Raw genomic sequence first — 26733 nt, forward strand, 5'->3', positions numbered from 1 at the left:
GAGAGAGAGACACGCAAACTCCAAATATACAGCGGCAGGCGTCAGGGTCGGGATCGAACCCACGACCTCCTGTATACCAGGCGAGGTAGTTAACATCTCCTAGCCACCGTGGTGATGATGAGAGAGAGAGAGACACGCAAACTCCAAATATACAGCGGCAGGCGTCAGGGTCGGGATCGAACCCACGACCTCCTGCACACCAGGCGAGGTAGTTAACATCTCCTAGCCACCGTGATGATGATGATGAGAGAGAGAGACACGCAAACTCCAAATATACAGTGGCAGGCGTCAGGGTCGGGATCGAACCCACGACCTCCTGCACACCAGGCGAGGTAGTTAACATCTCCTAGCCACCGTGGTGATGATGATGAGAGAGAGAGAGACACGCAAACTCCAAATATACAGCGGCAGGCGTCAGGGTCGGGATCGAACCCACGACCTCCTGCACACCAGGCAAGAAAGATGACATTTCACTACTGTGGTGCTCAGTCTCGCCTGCCTTAGAAGCCTAAGATGAGACATGTTGCGAAGAGACAACGGTGCAATGAGAAGGGCGACGGAGAAGTCATCGGTGCAGGTCTGAAGGAAGTCGAGCGAGACCAAAAGTGAGATGTTAACTCCCTCTCCTGATATACTGGAGTTCGTGAGTTCGATTCCGACCTTGATGCCTATACATTTGGAGTTTGAATGCCTCTCTCCCAGTGGTCGCGTGGATTTTTCTCCGGCTCCTCTGTTCTTTTCCCTCCACATTTAGAACCAACACGCGTTTAGAGTATTTGGCTGCTATAAATGTCCACGCGATGATAAGCCACTTCATTTGTGGCCAGGTCGCTTCTGAAATAAAAAAAGAGCTATATAGCTGTGGGCGTTAACTGGTAAGATAAAAATGTATTTAGTTTAGTAGTTTTAGTTGATGCCATGAAACGAGACACACGGACGGTGGATGTGACACAATAGTACGAGTTGGATAAAAAACATATTCAATCGTGCAATAAATTAAAAGTTTCTTCCGTGCTCAGTGCTGTCGACGCTTGTGTTGAGTTTTTTTGTTCGTGCAACCGCCGCTAACAGCAGCAGCGGCATGCAAGCAGCAGCAGCATCACCATCACCACGCACTAATCCACGCAATAATGAGGCTTTCAGCGCAGAAGAAGAAAAATAAGATGAAAACGTTAATGGATTTTGTGTTCCCCTCCTCCCAACCAGACAGCTTTGTGCCACATGGGAAGGGCATTCTCCGAGTGTCTGCATAAGTAGCAGCCTCCAGAGCAGGTGGTAAGCGCTAATGCGTTTAATACGAGCAAATTGATGCAACAGGCATCGCTGGTAATTTCAGAAATGAATGAAATTGAATTAAAATAAGAGGGGGGGGGGGTCACACTCACTTGACACGAAAGTTCACCGCGTGACATATGTTAACTATAATATGATGTGTATTCTTTATTTTTTTAAACTTTTTTTTTATACAAAGACATTGAAAAGGACAGTCTTGTGCTGTCTTATAAGCGAGTTGAACATCAATATACTGTACACTGGAGCTAAGAGGACTCGTCAACAGTCGGTACAAAGGTGTTTTACAGAGTAGCTTCATAGTGACCGCACAAAATATATAATTTTTTTTCCTTTTTTTGTTGTTTTTGTTGTGTTTTTAGTAACAATACGGCAGAAACGAAAGGAAAAAAACCCCACAAAAAACAGCAAATATTTCAAGTTGCTATACACAGGCAGATATTGTTTTTTTTTGTTTTTGTACAGACGTATACCTCTGCTCTGTAGGATTTTTTTCTTTAGAAAGCAAAAAAAACCATCACAAAAGGAAACGAGATTTCATGGCTTATTTAGGATAAACCTTCAAAATACAGTATAACGTAAAATTACTGTGCCAACAAATACAAATTAAAACACTTTTGAAACACTTTGGCTTCAGTAAAATCATTAAAAGCAGACTACACACATAATTTTACTTTAGAATACAACTTTTTTTTGTGTCTCCCATCGATATTTACGAAAATAGATGCACTTTATCTTTCACTGAGGTTTTTTTTAATTTCCATTAAAAACATTTCAAAGAGGTTAACCAAATTCTGAACCTTAATACAACACAATATATAATAATATATATTAGCTATATTAACTAATACATCAGTCCAATCCAATGCAAGCTCCTATCTTACAAACATCCCATGCAGATTCTACAGAAGAAAAGGGGAAAAAACCCATTCATTAAATAAATTAAATCTGTTTTTTTTTTGCGTCGTTTTTTTTTGTTAAATCAAACAAGCAAAGTATAAGCAACTAAAAGAGAAAGTGGATTTAAAGTAAATTGTATTAGTACACGAGATGACAAAGCCGCTGGTACAGTTGATAACACGTAAAAAAAAAATACCAGTTGTTTTTCACCGCATTGTTGCGAATAAACTCCGCGGGATTTCAGATGAAAGTGTCGCACTGCCGCCCCACCACGTGATGTCACGACGCTCGCCGTCTCGCGAATGCAGGCAAAATTGGTGGACAAGAAAAACCAAAATAGAGAAATCAAAAGTGAACTTTTTCTGCATGAACCGCTGCCAAAAACTGTAAATCTACATGCGTGGAACAACTTCTACACATCCAACTGCATTTTCCGCCAATATATTGTAACTTATAATATGCACGTTTGATTATATAAGCTGTGACGTTACCGTACGTATGTATGTATATGGGGCAAAACGAGCCCAGGAGAATAAACGTGACAAAAGCTGTTATATTTGATCAATTCAGAGCACGGCACAAGCACTTGAGAAAAATAACCATTTTGTCCAGATTTTTCCAACGACGGAAACCACCCCCCCACCAATTTTTTTTTCATATATTATAAGTGTCAACTTATTGCAGTCTGGTGGGGCGAACGAGGAGGGATAAAGAGAAAAAACATGAACCCAAACGTGGGAAATACGAGAGCAAGTCGGAGAAGAGAAGGGCAAAAAAGAACCCCTAGATGGACGCAAGAGATTGGGATAAGGGATGTTTGATTAGACGTTAAACAAGAAGAAATAAAGCATCCTAATAGCAGCAGCATGGCTAACCCTGGCCACGCTTGTATTCATGCCAACCCAACAACTCCCACGCGCAAGAACGCCCCCGCGCGTGTCCCCTCCCCATCTCCCCTCTTGGCGCCCCCCCCACCACCCCCCCCACCACCCACTGAATGTGCACGGGACTAGCGTAGGTCAGAGCAGTCACACAGGGGTCAGGCTCCCAGAAAGCAACAAGCAGCTCACACAACTCACACGGGAAACCTTCCTCGGGTTCCAGAGAGATCGACGACGATGGAAAGTGGAGTGGAGGAGGAGACAGGAGGGAGAGAGAGAGAGAGGGCGGAGAGAGCGTGGAAAGAGAGAACGGAGGAAGAGCGAATGGTGTGGACGTATCACGATGCTGCTTTTGCCCAATCTGCTCTCGGCACAGGGTCGTGCGCGCAAGCCGATGGGGCTCTGCACGAGAAGCTACCCTGGCTTCGGGCAACTGCTAAATGTAAATGGACACTTTGGCAGACGCTATAAACAACCGATACAATAATAAGTTCTTTTCAAAAAATTAAAATAAAACCCAGTTTATTTTAGGAAATACATTAGCTAAAACTGTACAACGGCGTATTTGTAGTGCATTGTTAATTCTGTTGTATTACTTATTTCACGTATATATATTTCTTAAAACTCGTAAAAACTGACGCATTGTTCGTTGCGATCCTAGTGAATCCGATCTGCGCCGGGGGAGTCGAGCGGTGTCGTCTCGCGGAGCGTTGAGGGGCCCCCCCCTCCCCCCCGCCAGCGCTGGCTATGGCTGAGAGCTTACGGAGCGTTAAGTGCTGCGGGCACCGGACGAAAGCGAAACGAACAAAAACAACCCCAACTCTGCAAGTACAGCAGGACCCTGCCCAATTTGAACATCCATTAATGCACAGACCCACACAGTCAAAATAACAACAACCGCACCTTCCCTTTCGGCGCGATTAACGGATGACTGTAAACGGGGGGATATAATGAAGAAATCCTTGTGGTTATTTTGTACTGAATCTAATCTATTGCGTGTACCAGTAAGCAGCAGGTGTTACTGGAGCCGCTTCGCTTAACAGCTGCAATGGACAACAACCGCGTTGGGACTACATTATCGTAGACGATATCGTGGAAGATACCAGAATATTATCTATTTTATCGACGCCGCTCCGATTATTAGTATCTATAAGCAAGACGTCGCTACAGGCAACAGCTTCGGCCGAAGCTGTCGCAAAGGTATCATTTTTAAATTATCACGATCACCCAGAAACCTCCGCGGCACTGCACCAAACACCAACCGCAGACAAAAAAAATAAAACGCTAAAACATGATTGAGATACAGGCGTGACCACCGTCATCATTATCATCATCATCAACAACAACATGATCGTCACCGTGATTGGGAGGACGATATCATTGGGAGGACGATACGTTATATCGCGGGGTAAGGAGAGTGGGCAGACGCTGGGCACCTGTGCCGGAGGGGGGCTATGGAAGGAGGGGAAGTGGGGCGAACTGTCGGCACGGCAGGGCCAGGGATGACCGCACGCCCAGAGTGGCGAGAAAAGTGCAATCGGTACTGATTGACAATATCGCGAGGAGGCAGTTTCGAGAGAATCTTGCCACGGAAAATAAAATTCACTTGTGTTGGGATCGGGAGAGGCGGTTGAATTACGTTTCGACAGCCGAGCCGCTTTATTTTCTGAAACTTGCAAAGTGTTTTGTTTCGATTTAAAGCTTTCGTGACTGCAGGGATTCATCTTCTTGGTTCTTTCGTCACGTAGAATGGAAATAATAAAATAATAAAAAGAAAACATAACAGACTCTGTCTCCTCGACAGACCTGCTCTCCACCTCAGGACGGCTGCTTGCGTTGTGGCCGAAACGTCGTGAGAATTATTTTATGTTTTATTTTTATTAATTTATTATTTCCATTCTACGTGACTTTAACGAAAGAACCAAGAAGAAGTGTTTTGTTCTACGTGTTGCTGACGCGCAGTCCGGCCTAGATATGACGTGCAAAATGTTTTGCGTGTAAGGTGTTCTTTTAAATAAAAAAAAGCGACAATGCCAATCGTTTATAAACATCGGTCAAAAAGAGAGATATGATTAAGAGTCGATGAGGTTAGCTGTAATTTAAGATCGTGTTTTGCGGGTGTGTGCTCACAAAAAGCTTCAGAAAAAAAAGCACCGAGAGCTGAAGGATTTCAATGTTCATGTCATGAACAAAAATTAAACAGTACAAGCGTTGCAAAGCACTAAAGTGTTCCATCAACAACAAAAAAACTGGAGACCACAGAACACCTCTAAATACTGGCGAATTTGTACTGCGTAATTTTCATCTCAACAAACCCTGGGGGGGGGGGTAGGTGTAGGAAGGAAAAAAAGCGTTGAAATGGCGAGTTTTCAAAACGAAAGAATTTTTTTTACGACGAATTTAGTAAAGTGTGTTCTCTCCTTAACCTCATATATATGTGTGTGTGTACGTATATATAATTATTTAGTTTCCTTTCATCGGACTATCGGCGCGCGTCGCCCGTGCGTCGCCGCTCCTTATCGCGGTGGCCATCCGTCTATGCGCAGGCGCTTGGCAGCCTGCGCATCTCCGGGGTCCGGCGATGAGCGCAGCATGCCAACGCCGTGGTGCCCCGCGTGGTGCCCCGCGTGGTGCGAGCCCATGAACTCCCCGCCGCCGCCGCCCCCGCCGCCGACGTTGCGGAGATCCTCGCGGTCGCTGCCCCCGTCGTACGAGCTGCCCGAGCTGCTGAGGCTATCGCCGGTGGCGCCGGGCCCCGGGGATCGCGACGTGGCGCCTGTGGGGTCGCCGGGACCGCCGCCGCTGCCTCCCTGCGCGCCGCCCGCCACCAGGAACATGGCCGACGAGACGACGCCGCCCTTGGGGGGCGACACGGGCTCCGACTTGACGCTCACGCTCATGTTGGTGTTCACCGTCAGCCCTCCGCTGCTCGGGTTCATCCTGCGGCAGTGGTGGGGGGGGGGGGGGAAGACGCGTTAAGTTTCGGTGTCGTTGTTTTAGTCGGTGCATCGTCACGGATAATTATCATTGTCGCCACCACGAACACCGCATCGCGCGCTTTCAGATGTGCTTTTAGCGGCTGTCTGGAATGCCCTTCTTTCCGATATTAGAAAGCCACTGGAGCTATGCACCTTTAAATCATCATGTAGATTGAAATCTCATTTCTTTATGACTGCTTTTGGTGTTTAGTTTTTTAGTCCTTCCCCCACATCTCCGATTAGCACGGTTGGCTACGTATGGTGCGAAAGAAGTTCAACATACAATGCCGTGTAATCATCGCTGTAGTAGTCGTGATCATAATGATCGTCGTCATCTGTGTTGCGTCATCTTTAAAACGATCATCACGGGTGTGACCATAGCGATCCGCGCATTTCAACTGGAGTCGTGAACCTTGCGTGCGATCGATGCCCGAGTAATGAGGTTTACGAACATTATTCATTATATAGATCCGTATTTTCGCTCAGAAAGAAGAAAGTGTTGGCAACAATCTTGAAATTCAGAATTGTTGTTGTGACAGTGCACCACACCCTGCGTCAGAGAAAAAAAACCCACAAGATGACGTCGCAGAACTACTGCTGAATTCACTTCTGTGGAAACATTTTTATTAAATCCTTTATATTAAGTTCGCTTGCTTGCTTGCTTGCGTGCTTGCTTGCTTACGACCGTGCAAATCTTTCGGTCGTTTTTTAACCCACTTCCCGTGATCCAATCGAGCTGACATTTTGCACGCAGACTCGTTGTGCGTGACAATTAATTTTCGTGAAAATGTTTTTCCAAAATTTTACACTGTTTAGGGGAATTTTTTTAAATATTGAATTACCAATTGCTTAATGCTGGCAAACAATCATCTGACCCATAGGTAGCAGCCATCTCAAGCCAGAGGACGAGAGGACTCTAGCCGCCACGCATATAAAGGATTTATAGTGAAAAACTTAGTTTTTACGGGTTAATTTTTCATGCTCGGGACAGACATCACCTACGCCCTTCCAAGGGGCAGGCTCGCATGTCAAACTGAAACTTTTAACTCCAAGAACTGGATTTTAGCTAAATTATGAAAACAAAAAAAAAGTTCAAACCACTCATGTTTAATACGATTGGTTTCCTTGGGCTGAGAACATGCGGCAGTAACTAATGTATGGACATGCACCTTGCTTTATCAAAATTTCCAAACTACTTTCCGAATAATTCCAAAGCACAAAATTCTTACCACACGCATCATTCCCCCCCCATGATTCTTTATTAGTATTACTACTATTACTATCGCAAGGGCATTTGCATTATTACGATTATCAGTACGTTGTTGTTTAACCAAAAAGGAAAAATAAAACCCACGTGTGCCTCAGGGTCTCTTAAACGCGGCGTCAAATAAACCCTCAAGTCTTAACGTTCCTGCAGATACCGAAAGCAATCGCGCGGCCTCAAGAAAACACCGAACAAAAAAAACCCCGTACAAACACGACAAATTCCTGCACAGCGTAATGCGCATCAAAGCACGCACGCACGCACGGACACGGGGCAGGGCGAGGCGGCTCACAGGAGCTGGTTGAGCATGCTCTGTGGGATGTTGTGCAGCTGCTGCTGCTGCCACGTGACGGAGCCCAGGTGGAGGGTGCCGGGCGAGTTGAGACCCGTCAGAGCGGTCAGCTCTGCGAGGGAGTAGTCTGCGGGGCACGCACGGAAAAGCACACGCGTCAAGGCGCCCAACGCGCACGCGCGCACACGCACGTACACGCACGCACACATGCGGGGGTGCAGGTATGAGACAGACCGGAACAGAGATACAGGGACGACAAGATCAAGTACTGTTAGCGAGAACCAATGAAAGTCCGCCACGGCACACGAGAGGCTGGTGTGGCTTGGGCCATGCCCGGCCACATTTGTCTCCCCGGTGCCAGGTACTCATTTGAGGCCGTGTCGACCGAGGGGAGGCCCAGGACCAGTTCAGATTATCGTCACCGGTGCTGGCCGTGAGCGGGTTCGTAGCGCAGCGCGCTAACTGCTACCCTACCGCTCCCCAACCAGACTCGACGGTACACACAGAAATGGGGATTTTGGGGCACACGTACACACAGACATGCACACGTACACACAGACATGCACACGTACACACAGACATGCACACGTACACACAGACATGCACACGTACACACAGACATGCACACGTACACACAGGCATGCACACGTACACACAGGCATGCACACGTACACACAGGCATGCACACGTACACACAGACATGCACACGTACACACAGACATGCACACGTACACACAGACATGCACACGTACACACAGACATGCACACGAACACACAGACATGCACACGAACACAGAGGGACACCGGTACACACGTAGATATACGACACATACGTGCACAGGGGTAGAGTACACATACATAGGCATGTAAGGACACACAGGCACAAGGCATACGTACGCACGCATACATACATACATACACAGGGTTAAATGTAGTCATATAGGAGGTTGTTTTTACAAATTGTTACACGCTCTAAAAATGTCCAGATTGGGCTGTGACTCCAGGACACAATAGCCTGTTCTTACAAGTGCTGCTGGCGTGCAAGTCTTTAAGATCTATGCTACGCAGGTGGCAGATTTGAATCATTGTCGAGTGTGCTATCCAATGAGCCACACCCACATACAGGCAAGCATCACCTGTTTGGTGGTTTGGACCTTAGAGGCAAAGCGCCGTTTGTGAGCACCTATTAAGGCCGGTACTGCACACGGGAGGGTGGTGTGATTATCTCCCCAGTGCTGATGTTTACAAACTGCACCAGGCACTCATTTAAGGCCGAGTCGACCTAGGGGAGCCTCAGAACTGGTTCGGATATTCCTCAGTGACGTAGGCCGCGAGCACGAATCAAGCTCGGCTCGCCAGGTTCGTAGCGCAGCACGCAAAGCGCTGTGCCACCACTCCCCAAACCACAAACAACAGACGCACGCGCACAATCACACGAGCGCGCACACACACACACGCATTGGCACAAGCTGCCCTTGCTTCACGCGGCGAGCTCTACCTATTCCCAAACAGCAACACAGGCCCCCAGGAGCTGGGAACCAAGAGCTTGTTAGTGCGAGCCTGGGGGTGCGGATGGGAGGAGGTTGTGGGGGGGGGGGCTGGGGGGGGTTGTGGGGGGTTGAGGGGGGGGGGCACTCCCACCTGTGTTGTAGGCCGTGGGCATGGCGGACGGATACCCCGAGAGCGCCTGTGGAGGTATGCTGGGCGTTGCTACGGAAACCACCGGAGTGGCCAGGGACTGGGTCACCTGTGAGCTGTTCAGTCGCTGGTTCTGCAGGGCGAGGAGGCAAGGAGGTGGGGGGGGGGCGCGGAGTTACGCCAGTGGTGCGGCAACGCGATGGCTCGCGAAATAAACAACAGCATGCGGAGAACAATTTTTATTTTCATTCGAAGTACAAATTTACGGCGTATTTCGTCAGATTCCGTGCTGTCCCGCTGCAAACGGATGGACTCAATATTTATCGCTTTTGCGACTCGCAGATGGCAGTGAGGCGGCAGATGTTCAGCTGTTATTTCTCTCCAATAAGTCGTTTTTGTCCGCTCTCTGGGTCAGATCGCGCACACTCTTAAAAACAAGAGTGCATGTTGGAAAGGGGAATTGTTTTGCAGACCTTAGGTGCATTAATCACACTTGCGCTACCTTTTAACTTGCGAGTTTTAAGCGGAAGGATGGACCAAACTGCTGTAAAAAATCAACAGTAGTATAACGAAGATGATATTCAGCGCTATGTCTTCTGCTTGTAATAACAAACATGCGCCGCGGAGTATTTGGTTGAAAATGCCGGCGAAAAACAGCGAAAATCAGATGGACGTATCCTCCACTTGAAACCAAAAAAAATCAGCACGAAAATTACGTTGCGCGTTTGATGCGCAAGATGTGGCCAAGATTCCGAGTCAAAGACCAGCGACTTGAAAATGAGGATATTTATTTATACTGGAGGAATCCAATGAGCTACACAGATGTCCAGTCATACAAAAGCGCCAATTTACCAGGTGCTTATTTTGAATCGGAGGCACGAAAAGAACGCATGTTCGAAGGATGCTTTAATATTTCAACAAAAAGCCTGCTGAAATATTAAAATGTCTGGTGACATGACAATTCAAATAAAATGTGTGAACACTATTTTCATATTCAGAAATGGTTAGGGTTTTTGGAATTTTCAAATTGGATTTTTTTCTTCCACCAATTACATAGAAGCTACACTATCAGCAGCTAAGCATGAAGCATTTCATTTCCTGCTGCCCGCCTACAAAAGCAGAATTACGTTGTTGTGTTGAGGAACAACTCAAATCAGCCTCTGCCCCCCACATCCTTCAACATGAATATTTTACACATGAACTTCTAGCCTTGTGAGCAAAATCAAACTTTTACATCTTGTTTGTTCAGTCATTGGTGACTGCACGGACCAACTGTCAAATTCACTCCACTTCAGAACCCTTCTTAAAATTACCATCAGCTGCTTCGATCAAAGCTGGCAATCTCAGCAGTGCCAGCTCGCCGTTTCAGACACAACCATTGCACGAATGAACCGTTCGCATTTCGACAACTTCAACGCGGTCCTTTTTGCGCAACACGGTCCCCCCCAATCAGAACATTTAATTTGCTCGTTTCTTTTTGTACAAAACAATTACGGAATGTTACGGGGACCGCGTGGAGCTGCGCGACGTGGAACGGCGCGGGAAGGGAACCGCGAGAGACCTTCGCTCGCAATCGGGCGGCGGTGGCGGCGCTGTAACAGCGATAACTACGGACGCCATCCGACGACACAGCTGATCGGTGATCTGCCCAGATATGGTAGAAAATAGGTATGGCCTTGCCCGTATAGGGACGTCGTGCCTCTGCCCGTGTGTGGTCTTGTGGATCGTGATTATCATCACGTGCAGTCCATCAGACAGCCATGTTCGAGCGATCGATCCCACGGACCGATTGATCCTATTGGTCAGTCGTCTGAAACGCCCTCCTTGTTTGGGATTGGCTGATATCTGCAGGATCGGTGATTCGCTCGCAGTCTGTTTCTATCGCGTCACAGCGCCGCCGCCGTCTACCAATTGAGAACTGCGGTGGGAGCGGCTCCATCCGAGAGCTCTTTTAGTTTGCTGTCCTCCTCCCGCACCTCCGAGAAGCTCGATTGGCGACTTACGGTGCGAAAGAAGTTCAACAAACATACATATACGTACACATACATACATTACAGAACCCATCGCGAGTCACAAGCGGCGGGGAGGACGGAGCCAGAAGAAGAACACGTGCCGATCGACGCAGCGCCTAATATCTCCCTGAATGTGCCCGATCTCGTCGGGATCTCGGAAAGCTGAGCAGGTTTTCTGAGCCTGATTTTTCGTTTCATCGGGCATACGTGAATTTTGCAGGGGGTTTTGCCTGCAAAGTGACCGACAGATGGCACGTAGAGCGATGGATTCTTGTATTTATCCGTGGAGAATTTTGTAGGCGTGCTGGGTTTCAGATGGGTTCTCTGGTATCTTGGCACACGGAAAGCAAATGCTCATTCAAGGCATATGCCTGATATCCAGATGTAGCAGGCGCCTCATGAGAAAAAGAAAGAGTCTCAGAGACTCGGTGAGGCTTTTCTGGTTGCAGCAAAGCCATTGCTAATTAGAGAAACTTTGCTTGCAGCATCAGGAGATAAGCACAGCATTCGAGAGGAATTTGCCAAACCCGTGTGCGCTACTATCTGCAAGAGCCAAGAATCCAACTCAACATGCTAAAAAAGTTGCAAATACTATGGGCCTTGTCAATCCACTGCTGGTTGAGGGCTTTCAATGCAACGTGCAGGTCATGGTGTTTTTTTTACCATACTTCACCACGTTTGTCAAGTGCGGATTGGTGAAGGCTGGCAGAAAAGACACGAGAGCATACACATACATTACAGAAAGAATTTGTTTTCGCCGAACTGTCCTCTGCTACCTCCGTCGTAGGCCCCACAGCCAGCCTATAGCAGCTGCTGTGAATGGTGGTCACCAGTCTATGCGCTATCCAGGCTCGAACCTGCTTAGCTTGTGAGCTCCGATGAGATGAGACGAGGGGGGGGCGATTTCGTCTATGTATATACTCCTACAGCTATTCCACAAGTTGCCCATTCGTTCTCGAGCCCATAATTCACATTCTAGGAGCCTGCAGCTCCAGCTTGTGCATTACAATCGTCGGATTTCAAGGTGCACACGTGGGTAACGCATTAACCACGGCTTTCTCGGGCCACTGTTTGGCTGCTATAAATTTCCACGCGATAAGCCACTCCTCATTGAGCTATCGCTTGTGGTCAGGTCTGCTTCTGAAAAAGAGCGAGATAGCTCGGTTGGGCCTTACCTGGTAACATAACAATGGTTAGTAAAGAAACTAGCAATAGTCGGTTGCACGGGCGGCAGCAGCGGAAAGTCACAACTGCCCGGCCGAAGCGTCCAGGCAACGCAAGAGAGGCATGCTCCGTGATGATCGTTACGCAACGGGCACAGTGAGGCGAAGAAGCATATCCTGCTCACAACGGGGGCATGGTAACGGGTCAGTGCTGACAGCGGACCCTAAACTAAACAATTTATTTTAATTTTACCAGGTACGGCCCACTGAGCTATGTAGATATTTTTTTAGAAGCGACCTGACTACAAATGATAGCTCAATGAAGCGGCTTATCATCGCGTGGACATTTATAGCAGCCAAATACTCTAAACGCGTGTTGGTTCTAAATGTGGAGGGAAAAGAACAGAGGAGCCGGAGAAAAAGTCCACGTGACCATGGGGAGAGAAGCACGCAAACTCCAAATATATAGACGTCGGGGTCGAACCGACGACCTCCTGTATACCGGGCGAGATAGTTAACATCTACCGAGTATCACCCGCCGAGTGTTGCGGCGAGCAACAGGCGAGGCAGCGAGAGGGTGACATGAAACCCGCGGCGTTGTCAAAGACGCTGGGGCTCGCCCCGCGATCTACCGCGTAGTCGTCGTTCCCGGTTTATTGCTCGCACGCGCAACTCAATCCGCGCGCTTCTGGTTCCGTCCACCTCGGCGCTTTCAACGAAAAAAAAAAATCGCCATTCATCCGTAGCATGCCGTGATTTTGTGTGCTTTGTGCGTCGTGAATGTATTAGAACACCGCACACCGGCGCCAACGAAGAAGACGGTCACAAGGCATGCACGGCGGCTCGCAAAACACGAAGGGATAGACCTCTGGGCTGCGACGCAACGGAGATGCTTTTAGCTTTCCCCTTGCAACGAACGCTATTTATAAAATAACAATAATATCACCACCACTATATATAGGGTAAAAAAAAAACCACACACACACACACACAAAGGGCGTGCAAAACAGCATGCGCTAATATTAGCCACAGCACACTTTAGGAAAACAGAGTTTATCCCCCTTGAATGCATAGAATTATCAAATCAAAGGCCTGACAAGAGTGTTCAGTGAAACGGTTTGTCCAAATCCCACAAATAGCCAAGTGTTATTACTAATAACAAAGGCTGCATTTAAACACATTAACCCTTAGCTCTTCGAACACAAAATGCATCCCATCATGGGAAATAACCCCCCCCGGTGGAATAAGTCATTAACTCATAATGGGTAAAGCCCTCTCGTGGGGGGGCCTGGTGGAGGGGGAGGCAAGGGGGGGGGGGGATAGCGAGACGGGAGGGTGGTATGTTTGTCCAAAACCCCATGCTGCAATCGATGCGATGTTTGTATGTGTGTATGTGTGTGTGTGTGGATCCGCAAAAGGCACACGCAGGCAAGTGTGTGCGTGTGTTATGCGTTTACAGAAATCCGTTGACTAACCTGCATACTCACCAGTTCCATGAGATCCTCGTCCGTCTGCATGCACGACAAACACAAATCGGGGGCCATCAGGCGGTGAGCGAAATGACTAAGGGCGTGGACGGTTCCCCGTGGGAGTTGCCGATGACAGGGGGACAAAAAAGTGGCCGCATCGCGATTGCAACGTCCGACTCGGGGTTTTCCTTTGAGCGCTGTGGTCGGTGCCCATCCTCCGCCGGGTGATTCGGAAGTTGGCGGTGGAAATTCCGCGTTCCCTTTGGCGACGTCTGAACGATGGCGATGATATAGAACGAGTCACGCTACCCACCGCACGGGCTTGTTGCTCAAGGGTCAACTCGAAGCCCACGAGAAAAATGAAAATGTGTCACTGCCGCTAGCACCGCACAGAGGAAAACGACACGGAACGGTGAATGGGGTGCAATTAATTTGCTTTTCAAGGTTTTTTTTTTTTTACAGGGGACCGATCTGCCAGTCTATTATCTGAAAACCAAATCCGTTACTGGTCTGCCAGTCCATACATTTCTAGAGACTCAATCACAGACTAGTGTACCAGACTACTGTCTAAAAATCCCACCAAAAGACGAGTCAAGCTATTGTCTGAACGAGCGAACCCACTGGTCTGATAGACTACCATTTAAAGACCCCATCAAAGACCGGTCCGTCAATCTATTATTTAAAAATCTGATCCAAGACCGGTCTGTCAGTCCATTGTTCCGAGTCTGACAGTCTATTGTCCAAAGATCCTATCACAGACTAGTCTGCGAGTCTGTGATTGTCTAGAGACTCCCATCTTCGACCAGTGTGTGAGTATATTATCGTCTGAAGACTCCTTCGTGGAGACTGGTCTGTCAGTCTATTATCAAAAAACTCCGGCTAAAACATGCTAACAGCAACACAAAATTAAATCAAGAAAACCGCAGCTGTTTAATAACCATAATAATACTAACACGTAAAAACATGTACAGAATATAAATTGTAGACAAACTTGAGTGGGAGAATGAATTCTGAGGTTCAGATTTCTCAACGAAACAACAGTATAAAAGTTAAGTGGTTCCGGAGGCGCTAAGGGTGTGGATAATGAAATCAGTGAAATTGAAGCGGTCGATCAGCGGTGCCCACAGCTGCATACCTGAGAGTCAGCCACGGAGCTCGTGTGAAAGCTCACACGCGTGGGCATTCAAGTGGCTCACTCTCGAGAGCTGATGTGCTGATGCGAGATCAAACGAGCTGCATCCAAGTGCACCTCCAGCGGCCGGTACCAGCAGCGTCATGACCAGCCGCTGTGTGCGACGGAGGTTCGGGAATGGTGTTCATTGAACAATGTTGGTGGTAGTGGTGGTGGCCGCTTTTCAGCGACAAGAGGAAGTAGAGAAGCGACGCTTACGACAATGAATGAATGGTGCATCGGGCAGATAAAATACAGGGAATGCAGAGTGATGCATCTGCCGGTCATCCGGCTTTGGTCACCCACACTGCCTGGGCCTCGTTCGTGACCCCCTGCCGACGAGCGTTCACCTCTACGCGACCTCAAAGTGGACCTCCTGGCCAGGCACAAATGCCAGGGTGACGTCACTGCCGCTTTGCAGAGATTAGTGGTTCTTGTTGCTTGCTGTTGTTGCACAGGAAACCTGCGAGTACAAGGTTGCTGTGCGCTCACTCATTCACTTAATAACTCACTCACCGAGTCCTTCACTAGAGACTCACATAACGAAGCAGCCATTCGACTAAATAACCCACTCGATAACTCATCCGACCACTCGCCCACCCACTCACCAGCTCGCCCCACTCACACTCACCAGAGTGGGCATCATGCCCTTGCTGTTGGACGGGATGACAACACGCAGGTCTGGCTTATTGCGCTGCTGCTGCTGTTGCTGTTGCTGCTGCTGCTGTTGCTGCTGCTGCTGCTGTTGCTGCTGCTGTCCTCCAGCTTGTCCCTGTGAGGGCGGCGGCGGAGACTTTGCGGCCATGGATCGGTTCATCCCTCCGGAACCGGAGCCCGATCCCGGGGACCCCATGAGCACCGGCGATGCCCGCGAGGCTGCCACCGCAGCTGCGTATCCGTTACCTGTGCGATGGCAAAAAATAAAAAAACGAGTTATTCTTTCGTGCGAATGCCACTGCGGTGTACGGTTAAACACACTGGACTTGCAAATCCAGAGGTTGCCAGTTCGATTTTTATCTCTCCCGGAGTAGCAGTCGAAACACGTTTCTTAAAACCCACCCGCCTCCACCGAACAAGCGGCGCAAATGAGTTCACCAGTTAGTCGATCGGCTGGTCACATTGGTAATCCCACCTCTCACAAGACGTCTGGCCAGCAAGTGTGAAAGAGTCGGTCAAAATATCCCTCTAGAGGGCCTCTCTAAAACTCCTCTCGTGGAGCTCCTTCCGCCAGCAGTGGCATGAGCCAAGCACTTGCAGCGCTGCACCTTTACCATTACCTGGCGACGGGGCCAAGGCCATCAACTCCGCGGCTCCGAGGCGCGACTTCATTCCGTGAGATTGCGCGCGTATGCGAACTGTTTATTGTTGTTATTAAGTCGTAATGCGTGAGAACCAAGTCCAATCACGGTGGCAGGCACCGGAGAGCCACACGCTCCAGAGGGCTTCAACTGCAGAGACGGATTCATGAAAGCAGCTGGCGTGTGCAGGGGCTCTACGGATTGCGACAGCGTATGATCGTGGGGGGTGGCGTCAGCTTTGGGAGGCCTTCGTCCAGCAGTGGATTGATCATGCTCGATGACGATGATGACAGAATTGAAAAGAAAAACATGAGCGTTTGAGAAAAAGCAAAGTGCATACAAAAAAAAATACCCATTTGCTGTTTATTCCGGCATCTGAAAAATGTCAATGTTTTCATTTGCTTCAAGAAAGATTTTCTTGATTGAACAACGAGCAATGGGGAGTGAAACATTCTGCACTTGATTTTCGATGTGATAATTTTCCCCGTCAGCCACGAATTTAAATCTTTCAACAAAGAAATCACGTCACAAAAACCAAACTACTATAGGCTCCACGAATCACAGAAGTCGATCGTTTTGTTCGTCTCTGGTTTTTTTTTCCTGCCCAATTGCTCCCTAAAAAAATAAAAAAATCAGAAGGCATGCGATATAATTAGACGAAAATAAACCGACACCAAATAAATCGTGGTCGAAACATTCTCGCATCGGTCGTTCATAATCACGCGCTCGTCTTTAGCGAAGATAATCAGTAAATATATAAGCCGTGTCACCTCACCGATGACACCTACCATCAATCCAACAAAGCTTTTCATCGCGACACTGTCGCTCCTTTGAGAGCCTTTAAGGCATTCCTCAAAAGTGCAGCTTTAAAATTGCCTCAAGTGGCTGTGCAGCTCTTTCACCGTTTGGAATAAAACCCGCTCCTAATCTCTGTGGACCCTATTAAAGGCACTTTGATGTTTGGTTATAAAACATTCCATTAAAAAAACGATTCATAACTCGACAAAAATGGCAGACTGAAAATAAAACATTTTTTTAAAATCTCAACAATTGGCACTCTAATGCATTTATCTGGCTTTACATTTTTTTTATTGGAATGTTTTTTTTAATACAATTAGGATGACTGTAGTAAGTGGGAGTAAGTCTTTGCAATGGTGCATCTGCGCCTGGAGAATATGACGGCTCTTCCGCCAACCAGGTGCGATTTTCAACGGCATTTTAATTTGACAGCGGCGCTTTACAACAGGGCCACATTTCCCCGTCGTTTCCTGTTTACCGCTGCCGCCGCCGCCACCGCCACCACCGTCCAGATGTGGGTACCACTCTGGACGGCGAGCCAGGGCACGGCATGTAAAATGGTCGCAACCCTTCCAATCCTCCCACTATCTCCTCTACCTCCCTCCTCCCCTGCAACTCCCTCCCTTCTCTTCCCTCCCACTCACCCACCCACCACCCTACCATCACTCCCCTCCCCTCCACTCCCATCATCCCTCCCTCGCCACCGCAAAACCGACCTTCCCGTCGTAACGGCGGCGCAGGCAACCCGACTGAAAATGCCCCCGTGCAAAATGGAGACACACTCGAGGTCATGGGTCGAAAGGCTGCCGTCGCCGCTGCCATCGCCTGAACTTTAAAAAATCCGCACCTTAGCCACGCTTGTTAATCAGCTTGGCGCAGGAAAAATAAGCGGCCAGCAGCTTTGGCGGTGGCACTAAGAAGCTGCAAATTTGGGCTCAGTATTTTTTTTGTTACTATCGGTGACGTGAAAGGAGGAAGAAAAATAAATCCCCCCCCCATGCCACAGTGTTCACCCCTCGCAGAGGATTGACGCCGCGTTCTTGTGGCCGAGAAGCTGATTTATTTGCGAACAAAGCGAAGGTTTTCCCGGGGACGTTATTTATTTATCTCATCCAGCGGGCACGCCTATGAACGCACCTCGGGGGGGGGGGGGGGAGGGTTTTTACTTACGCAACAGACCAGTGAAGGAATTTGCATGGAATTAAAATAAAACTCAGCAGTTGAAATCGTGGAGCAAATTATACACGGCTGCATTTCACGCGAGTAATAATTTAGAGGCCTTTTGTCAATCCACTGCTCAGTCGTGTTGGGGTTGTGTCACCTTATTTCACCATGCTGGTTAGGCGCACAGTTGGTGAGTTTTGTTATCCAGGGTCAGGAATCAAACTCGGCACACGCTGGAGTCACAGCGCGGCGTGCTAACTACCTCCTGCACGCAGAGAGTTTGCGTTTTACCTAAGGTGAAAAAAAATGTTCTTACCAAAATGTTACAAATCTCAACGAACTCGCACCACGGGTTAAAATACAATTATTCAGCTATAATTGAGTCGCATTGCGTTGAGTTTCTTTTTGGAAATGTATGCAACTGGTGATTTTTGTTGTTCATAATATAATTCACGGTATTATTATTTTTTAAGTGTCAAAAAGGCTTGAGAACATGAGCGGGCTGGCTCCTCATTAAAAATGTGATTCGATTATTTCCTACTTGGGGACAAAAGCCTACCTGCAGAGTGCAATCTCCAGACACGTTGACCCTTACATGCGTGCCCGTGTGTCCCTCCGTTGTGACTGTTGATATAGGTTCAATAAAAAAAATTGTGATTCGATTTCTAGATTTCTAAGCGGCGCATGGTGCAGCAAGCCATCTACACGAGTCGATTAACTGAACCCCCCCCCCCTCCAGCACACGGGCGACGGGAGCAACGAGACGATGTCGGCTGCCTACGTTTCGCTTCTCACTGCGAGAGGCACAGCGAGCCTGGAAAAGTCGACAGCAGAGACTCACCGAGACAGAAATTGCCGAGCAGAGAGAATGGGGGGGGGGGGGGGGGTGAGAATGCACAATGGATGGGTGTGGACTGCGGAGGCAGGCCGGGCAACAATGATGGAGATAGACATGGAGTGACAGAGAGGGATGGAAGGATGATAGAGTAGAGGGATGACAGCGTGATGAAACAGAAGATGACGGAGGCAGAAAGGAAAAAAAGGTAGGCAGCCAGCAGCGTCGAGGGGTGAGAGTGTGATGAAGGGATGCAAGACGGGGGTGGACAGAATGGCGGCACGAGGGAGGGGCAGTTAGGGACGAACCCAAGTGCTACGACGACGACGACGATGAGAGAGGAGAGGAGGGATGGAGGGAGGGGATCGGTGACGCAGAGAGAGATGCAAAGATGCTGGGTGCAGCAGTCAGGTCTGGGCCTGCTTGTCACTAGCACTGCCATCACGCAGCCCAGTGCCCTGGGCTTGGCGTGACAACACCAGGAGAAGGCTCGCCTGCTCGCTCGCTCGCTGGGAGGGTGCGGGGAGCTGAAAAATGAAAAAAGGGGTGGCAATGTGTTTTTTTGTACGCACGCGCAGACGCACGTGAGCGCGTCTGTGCGCTAAAAAAAATTTTTTACCGTGATTTTTTGTTACCACCCCCAAAGCGTTTGCACCCACTCGCAATCTCGTAATCACGAAAAGGAAGGAAGAAGTGGGGGGGGGGATCTGGCAAACACAATGGCCCTTGCCCTTGCCATTTCTGGCTGGGGGAGTTCATCTTACAGGTGCCTGTGGTTCGCGCGGCAACACAATAGCGCCGGTTTTGAGAAATTCAAGCATCAATGTCAAAACATGCCGCGGGATTTTTTTCTGCTTTGTTTTCTCGTCCTCCTCTTTATTTCTTCTTCTTCTTTTCTCCGCCACATTTATATTTCTACATTTTTTGTTCAAAGCGAACGCCACAGCTCTCAAGCTTCCCGCGAGGTTGCTAAGCATCTGAAAGATTTAAAGGGGAAATAAATGTAAAAGGACACGACGGAGTCGCTCTGCGGTGGCACGTTACGGTGTTAAATGCGCACATGGAAGCTCTTTGCCGCCCGCGGAGGAAATGTTAACATTTGAGGTGTTTTCGAGTGCTCCTCTCTCCCCCTCTCCGATTAACGCTTTCATGAAAACCGCCCCGAGATGCAGCGCTAAAGCGGCGGTGGCGGCAGCAGCGAGCGCACGGTGGCGAGGCGCCCGCCGATCAGAATCGGCGCGTTCACAATGCAGGAGCTTTTCGCCGGCTCGATCACACGGTGAAATATTGACATCGCCGTTTGCTGCTGGACAATAAAAAATAAAAATTCGGTGTTGGCAGTAGCAGCAGCTTTGTTTTGAAACCGTCAGCCGAGGAACCGAAGAAGGGCGACACCGCCAGATTAGAGGAGGTGGGAGAGACAGATGCATGCCTACACACACACACAAAAATCCCCCTTATAGCCTTGACAGGCTGTTGGGACAAGTGCTGTTAGCGAGCACCTATGAAGGCCGGTATGGCACACGAGGGGGTGGGCTGCCAGCACCACCACGCTCGACTGCCTTTGTGTTTCCCCAGTGGCGATGTTTTCACACCGCAACAGGTACTCATTTGAGGCTGAGCCAGCCTAGGGGAGGCCAAGGACCGATTCAGATAATGGTCACTGGCGCTAGCCGTGAGCGCGAATCGAACTCGGGTCGCCGGGTTCATAGCGCGGTGCGCTCACCGCAACACAACCGCTGCCTACACACAGATTGTGTGTGGGGCAAGTGCTGTTAGCGAGTAGCATCTATGAAGGCCGAAACGGCACAAGAGGGGCGGCTAGCACCACGCCCGGCCGCCGAACACACACGCATGGGCTCCCACACACACACCACATGCGCATGGGCTCCCACACACACACACGCATGGGCTCCCACACACACACCACACGCGCATGGGCTCCCACACACACACACGCATGCGCTCACACACACACGCATGCGCTCACACACACACGCATGCGCTCACACACACACGCATGCGCTCACACACACACGTATGCGCTCACACACACACACACACCGCATGCGCTCACACACACACGCATGCGCTCACACACACACGCATGTGCTCACACACCACACATGCATGCGCTCACACACCACACATGCATGCGCTCACACACACACGCATGCGCTCACACACACACGCATGCGCTCACACACCACACACGCGCGCGCCCACCGCCCTTTTTCCCCTCTCGCCTCGTCTGCCGGCGAAAGTCTAACGCCCCCAGCGCCGGCTTGTGGTGTCGGTGCTGGGGGGGGGGGTAGGCGTCACCGCTGGGATGGGCGGCGCGAGGTGGACGCTGGCTCCCACTTGCTCGCTCCGGGAGCCTGCCGCGCCGGGGCACGTAAAGCCGCTAACGCGCAACCTCCCAGACATCAGAGCTCGTGACAAAAAAACCCGGGCATCATTATTTTCCGCGCTCTTCAGTCCAATTAACGAGCGGTAATCATGTGTGCTAGGAGCTCGGTAATGAGCCCAACGCATTTGCAAATGCAGACGGTTCGCCGTGGGGGGGGGGGGGGGCCGTGTGCATTGGGGAAGAGCTTTTAATTATTATTATTTTTATAAAAAATGTTTCCCTGTTATGTTCAAATGCCGCTTCGCCTTTATTCTGAACGCTCTGGCAATGGAGACGGCGACGCATGTCCTTATTTTTATTTAAATTTTGCCCATGATGCACACCTTCGGCACTCTCGGGCGGGTTTTCCAGTTATTGCTCCGCGAAGAGCAAAGCGTGCGGCCAAGACGCAAGGCACAGCAGAGGCTGCGTTTTTGGGGTGGAAGTCGAAAGGTACACTCGGAGTCGGCCGATTTGTGTTCTTTTTCTGCTGTGCGCACGTACGTACGCATGATGTGCGCACGCATGATGAACTTCTTTCGCGCCGTTGCGTAGGCCAACCGTGGTGCGGGCGAAGGAAGACAAACTAGATAGAAAAAAGCGGTTGTAAAGAAATTGAGTTTTCAATCTCGTCAGCACCGAAGCACCGAAGCAAGCTCGGCTATTGTTGTTGCAGCGCACACGGAACGTTCTGGAAAAGTGTGCAATTTTTTTCCCCTCTCGCACCGTCTCCTCACTCGTAAATAAACACTCCGTCGTTCGGACGGGTGGTATAAAACTCACCCGTCCGAACGCTTACACCACCGAGCCGAGAAATATGCTTGCTAACGCTTTTTTTGTTGTCGATGAACACAACTCAGGTTTCTCCGCGGAAAGCACTTTCTCTTTGGCGATGCAACGTTGGATCTCCTCCCCCACCGACCCACCCACACCCCACCGCCATCGCCGCTACAACCCACCCTCTTACCAATGACATTTGTTTGCTCACAGGCTGTGAAGTGGTAAACATAAATACCTGTGAAGTGAAGCCCGAGCCATTCTCGTGGATCATTATCATCACCTTCATCATCATCCTCGCCAGAATCTTGACCGTGAAGTGAAACCCGATACACCCTTTGTTATCATCATCGCTACCACCACCATCGTCGTCGTCGCAATGATCTGCATCGTCAAGTGAAATCCGAGCCATCGTCACCACCATAAGCCATCATAATTGTTAGTCACTTAATTTTTCTGAGCGCCTTTCGTTTTAGAAAAATATATATCACCATTGCTCGCACGCAGAGCTTCACAATTGTACTACTTTACAAAATCCAAATTGTACTGTATTGCCTTGTACAGAGGACCGAAAGTTTTTGAAGATTTGTTTTTGAAATGCTATCAATGGTAAATATTCAGAGAAATTATAATCAATGATTGGAAGTGCATCGTCGCTTTTGCCAAACCACTGTTGTTTCAAGACGCAACAGCCGCTACATGTGATGTGTTCCTCATTATAATACGTTTTAACAAAGTAGATTTTCGTGGGTAATCTATTAACAGGGGATCTGGATTTAGGGCCAAGGCACATTTGCTAATCTTGCATGACACCGGACCTCAAGAAAGCTACAAGCAGCGTTACGATCCATCGATTCATCTATTCACATCGATTCTCCTAGCTCGCGATACACACACAGACGTAGAATCATGTGTGTAATCATCGATATTTGGGTTTATGTGAAACCTCTAGGCACTGGAGGCCACTATATTAACCGCAAAATAATAAAAATAAATAAACTTCCAATTCAATCGCAGGACCACTGTGATATGACGATGCCTTCGGGGGGGGGGGGGGCGGGGGGCACCGTCATCCAGCAGTTGATAGATCAAGGCCGGCGACAGTAATCATGAGCGTAAGAATGTATTTCAAATCGGAAAATCCGATGCGACACGCCTAGACTAGGACAAGGATGACGATGTCGAAGCCGAGTCAACCCTGGCCAGAATCCAACCCCCTCCCCTCCCCCCACGATCTCACAATTGTAAACCTGTCGCTCCGCACACACAAAAACGAGCGCCACATCCAATCGTCACTTCAAACCCCGAACAAAACCGTCGCTCGTTCCATAAACACTGCACAAGAAATAACTTCCTCGGGCTGGGTTCGGCAAAACGAGAGGCAAAACCCAAGCCGATTCTCTCTCTCTCGTCGGCGAGCGCTCCCCGATCGTCAAACAAGGGTAGGCGCGCCCGCCTGTGCATTGTCGTGCAAGACAGCGCCGGCAGCGAGCGAGCGAGCAGAGGGGCGGCGTGCGGGCAGCACTTCCTCCCATTCTCCACGACGGGAGGCGGCTCTCCCCCCACCAACCCTCCACCCACGCGCCTCCTCCCCACCGCCGCCCCCCCCCACGCCTGCCCGCCGACACCCCACACTCCCCCCCCCACCACCACCCCCCCCTCCCCACCCGCCAAGGTCAAGGCAGCCGGCCAATGAGGAAGCAGCTGTGGCTGTCGCTCGAGTCACATGATAATTACGCCCCGGTGCCAGAGGGGGAAAAAATGCCGCAGCCATCCCGACACGCGGAGGCCACACTGGCGGCAACATGAGCGCGCGGAAATCCTGGGGGGGGGTTGGCGGGGTTGGCGCGGGAAGGGGGGGGGTGGGGGGGGGCGGCAGGGGCGTGCGGCGGGGATGGCGATAGGGATTGGGGATAGAGGAGAGAGGTGGGGAGAGTCAGCACAATGGGCGAACGACGGTGTGCACCGACCGCTTTTCGTGCCAAGCTAGCAGCCGGCGTTGGTGGATAACTCCGAGATCACGGTCTGCACGGCGCTGGGCCCCCCCCCCCCCGCAAGTGGCTAGGAGTTGGCGGCAGGGTCGTTAACCGTCGAGTTTACTGGTGCGGAGCTTTGAGGTGTTACTCACCGGTTGGCTAGGTACGGTGCGAAAGAAGTTCGACATACGTGCACGCAACATATGTACCCTCCTCCCAAGCGAGGGCGGGCATTCCGCACGGCCAAACGCTCACCGACGGTACTGGCCAAAAACAACCCGTTGTCGCGACACCCTCCGGCAAATGAAGTCCTGAGACTCTGAGTCTTTTCTGGGATGAACAAAGGGCGTTACCATTGAAATATTATTCATTGTTACTGCCACATGCAGTAATCCACAAGGCAATAAGGTGGCTCATCGGCATGAGCACATGAAGTAAGTTTGTGCCCTATCGTATGCAGTGCAATCTCCCCACATGAGTGGGTTTTCTCTGGACACTCCCGTCTCATCCCACATGGAATGTACTCATTCAGAAACCGGCCAAAAATCCCAACGCAAAACCCTTCAAGAAGAAAAAATAAAATTAAGACGATCCAAGATCGAGCGAGGTTCTTCCGGTTAAATAAAAGGGGTTTGATTATAATTAACGTGTCCAAGGCGGCACAGGAGAACGTGTGTGTGTGTGTTTGTGTCGGGGGCCAGGGTTGAGGGGGGGTCGAGTCAGGGGAGAAGGAGGAGCAGTAAGAGGGGAGTTGGGGATTGTGGGCTGCTGGGGGTCGTGGTGGTAGTGGGGGGAGGAGGAGGAGGGGGAGAGCGAGGGAAGGAGGGAGGACAGGCAGGGAGAGGCAAAGCGAGACCAAGGCCACTCGCACCCACATCACCGCTGTGGACTAATGAGCCGGGGCGTTCAGCTGTCGCGACGCTTCACGCGCACAAACAGCGGAATAACAGGGTCAAACGTGAAACGCAACGCCACCGGACCTCTCCTCCGCCCAGTCCCCCAGCGCCGGGCGAGCGGAGGCGGCTTTAACGCCGGGCTCGGCGCTAACCGCGGGGGAGGACGAGGTGGGGGGGGGGGGGAGAAGAGGGAGGGGGCCCCGGGGCAGGGTTGGATGTGCCGTGACAAGGTGTGCGGAGCGTTCGTCGGGGTCCTTAGTTGCAAATTGGGCTCGTAACAAACGAGCTGCGCGCCTTTTAACGATTCTTGTTTGACCTAAAACGCGTTCCTTAATAAACACGCGTGTTAATGAAGTGCATTCGTCTTGCGCTCACGGCTCGCAGGACGAGCTGCGCTAAGTGCGTTTCTTTGTCCGACGGGACGTTAGACAAAGAAACGGTTCAAGCTAAACATTAATTGAGAAACTCCTGTAGGTTGTATTTACGTAAGAGGGCGTATGTAAATGCGTCGTTTAAATATCAGATTCCTGAGTTGAATAAGAACCAACGCTGATGTTATGAATTAATCAATAACGAGAATTATTAATGGACAAGAGGAAAATGATAAGACCGTACAATGAAGGTAATATTTTACAAATGTACGCAATGGAAAACCAAAACACCCCATTCTTAATTGATGACAAAGCCGATTATAAATAAATACAAATCTCGAGAATAGGTTTTCCCCCTTTTGCTGGCAACAAAACAGCTGTGTTAAGATGTTAAAACACCAAACTGAAACCTTTTACAAGGAATCATGTCTGCATTAACCACAATATTTGTGGTCAGAATGCAAACAAAAAACATACGCCGATACATATGCATTGTTTTAACATCTTAACACCTGTTTGTTGCCAGAAAAAAAGGGGAAAACCTCTTCTCATATTTTGGTACTGGCAAAGGAGGTCCCATGAAATACAAATCTCACTTGACAAAAAGTATTCAGTGGTAATAGAGATTCGTAACGTGTCGACCCTGCCACTGATGATTTACCAACGACAGCCATGACAATGACGACGGAATAAAACGAAGACCATGATGACAATGATGACAATAATGACGATGAAGACACCGATGATGAAGACGTGCCCGTAACTCACCTATGGGACTGGCGCCTGCACCAGAGCCTGAGACGAGTTCTGCCCCCAGCATGCCTCCTGCAACACAATGCCGAGACCCATGACACAAGACCCAAGAGACGAGACCCATGACCACAGGGCCCAAGACGTAAGACCCATAATATGAGACCCATGACATAAGACTCTGTGACAAAACAGCGAGACCCAAGACCCTAGACTGACGCCATTGACACCCAAGACACAAGATCCATGACACAACAACAAGACTCTTGACACTAGTCCGAGGCCCAAGACACGATACTCACGACACGAGACCTGTGGCAACAACAAGGCCCACGGCCGGCAGACGGCAGTAACTCAAGTAGGTTGCTGACCTATATGTAAATGTCACCGGGCTCGGCAAAATGAGACAGCATTGCACAAT

At 49.7% G+C, this 26733-nt stretch overlaps 1 protein-coding gene across 8 annotated transcripts in view; it reads right to left on the reverse strand.

The window, feature by feature from the left end:
- Positions 1-3173: 3173 nt before the first annotated feature.
- MEF2C (myocyte enhancer factor 2C) overlaps positions 3174-26733 on the reverse strand; it is a 109315-nt gene continuing 85755 nt past the window's right edge. For 6 of the 8 annotated variants that reach the window (XM_078592465.1, XM_078592464.1, XM_078592471.1 and 3 more), the window contains 6 exons: positions 26331-26387; positions 15690-15961; positions 13894-13929; positions 9247-9376; positions 7606-7732; positions 3174-6011 (listed from right to left, as the gene is read on the reverse strand). In XM_078592465.1, coding sequence (XP_078448591.1) covers positions 5588-6011; positions 7606-7732; positions 9247-9376; positions 13894-13929; positions 15690-15961; positions 26331-26387 — 1046 coding nt within the window. In that variant the 3' untranslated portion in view covers positions 3174-5587. The remainder of the gene's footprint in view (positions 6012-7605; positions 7733-9246; positions 9377-13893; positions 13930-15689; positions 15962-26330; positions 26388-26733) is intronic. The other 2 variants (XM_078592470.1, XM_078592469.1) reach the window with 2 other exon arrangements.

Source organism: Lampetra planeri, chromosome 3 (genome assembly GCF_965212315.1).
Source record: "Lampetra planeri chromosome 3, kcLamPlan1.2.h2, whole genome shotgun sequence".
NCBI classification, from domain to species: Eukaryota; Metazoa; Chordata; class Hyperoartia; order Petromyzontiformes; family Petromyzontidae; genus Lampetra; species Lampetra planeri.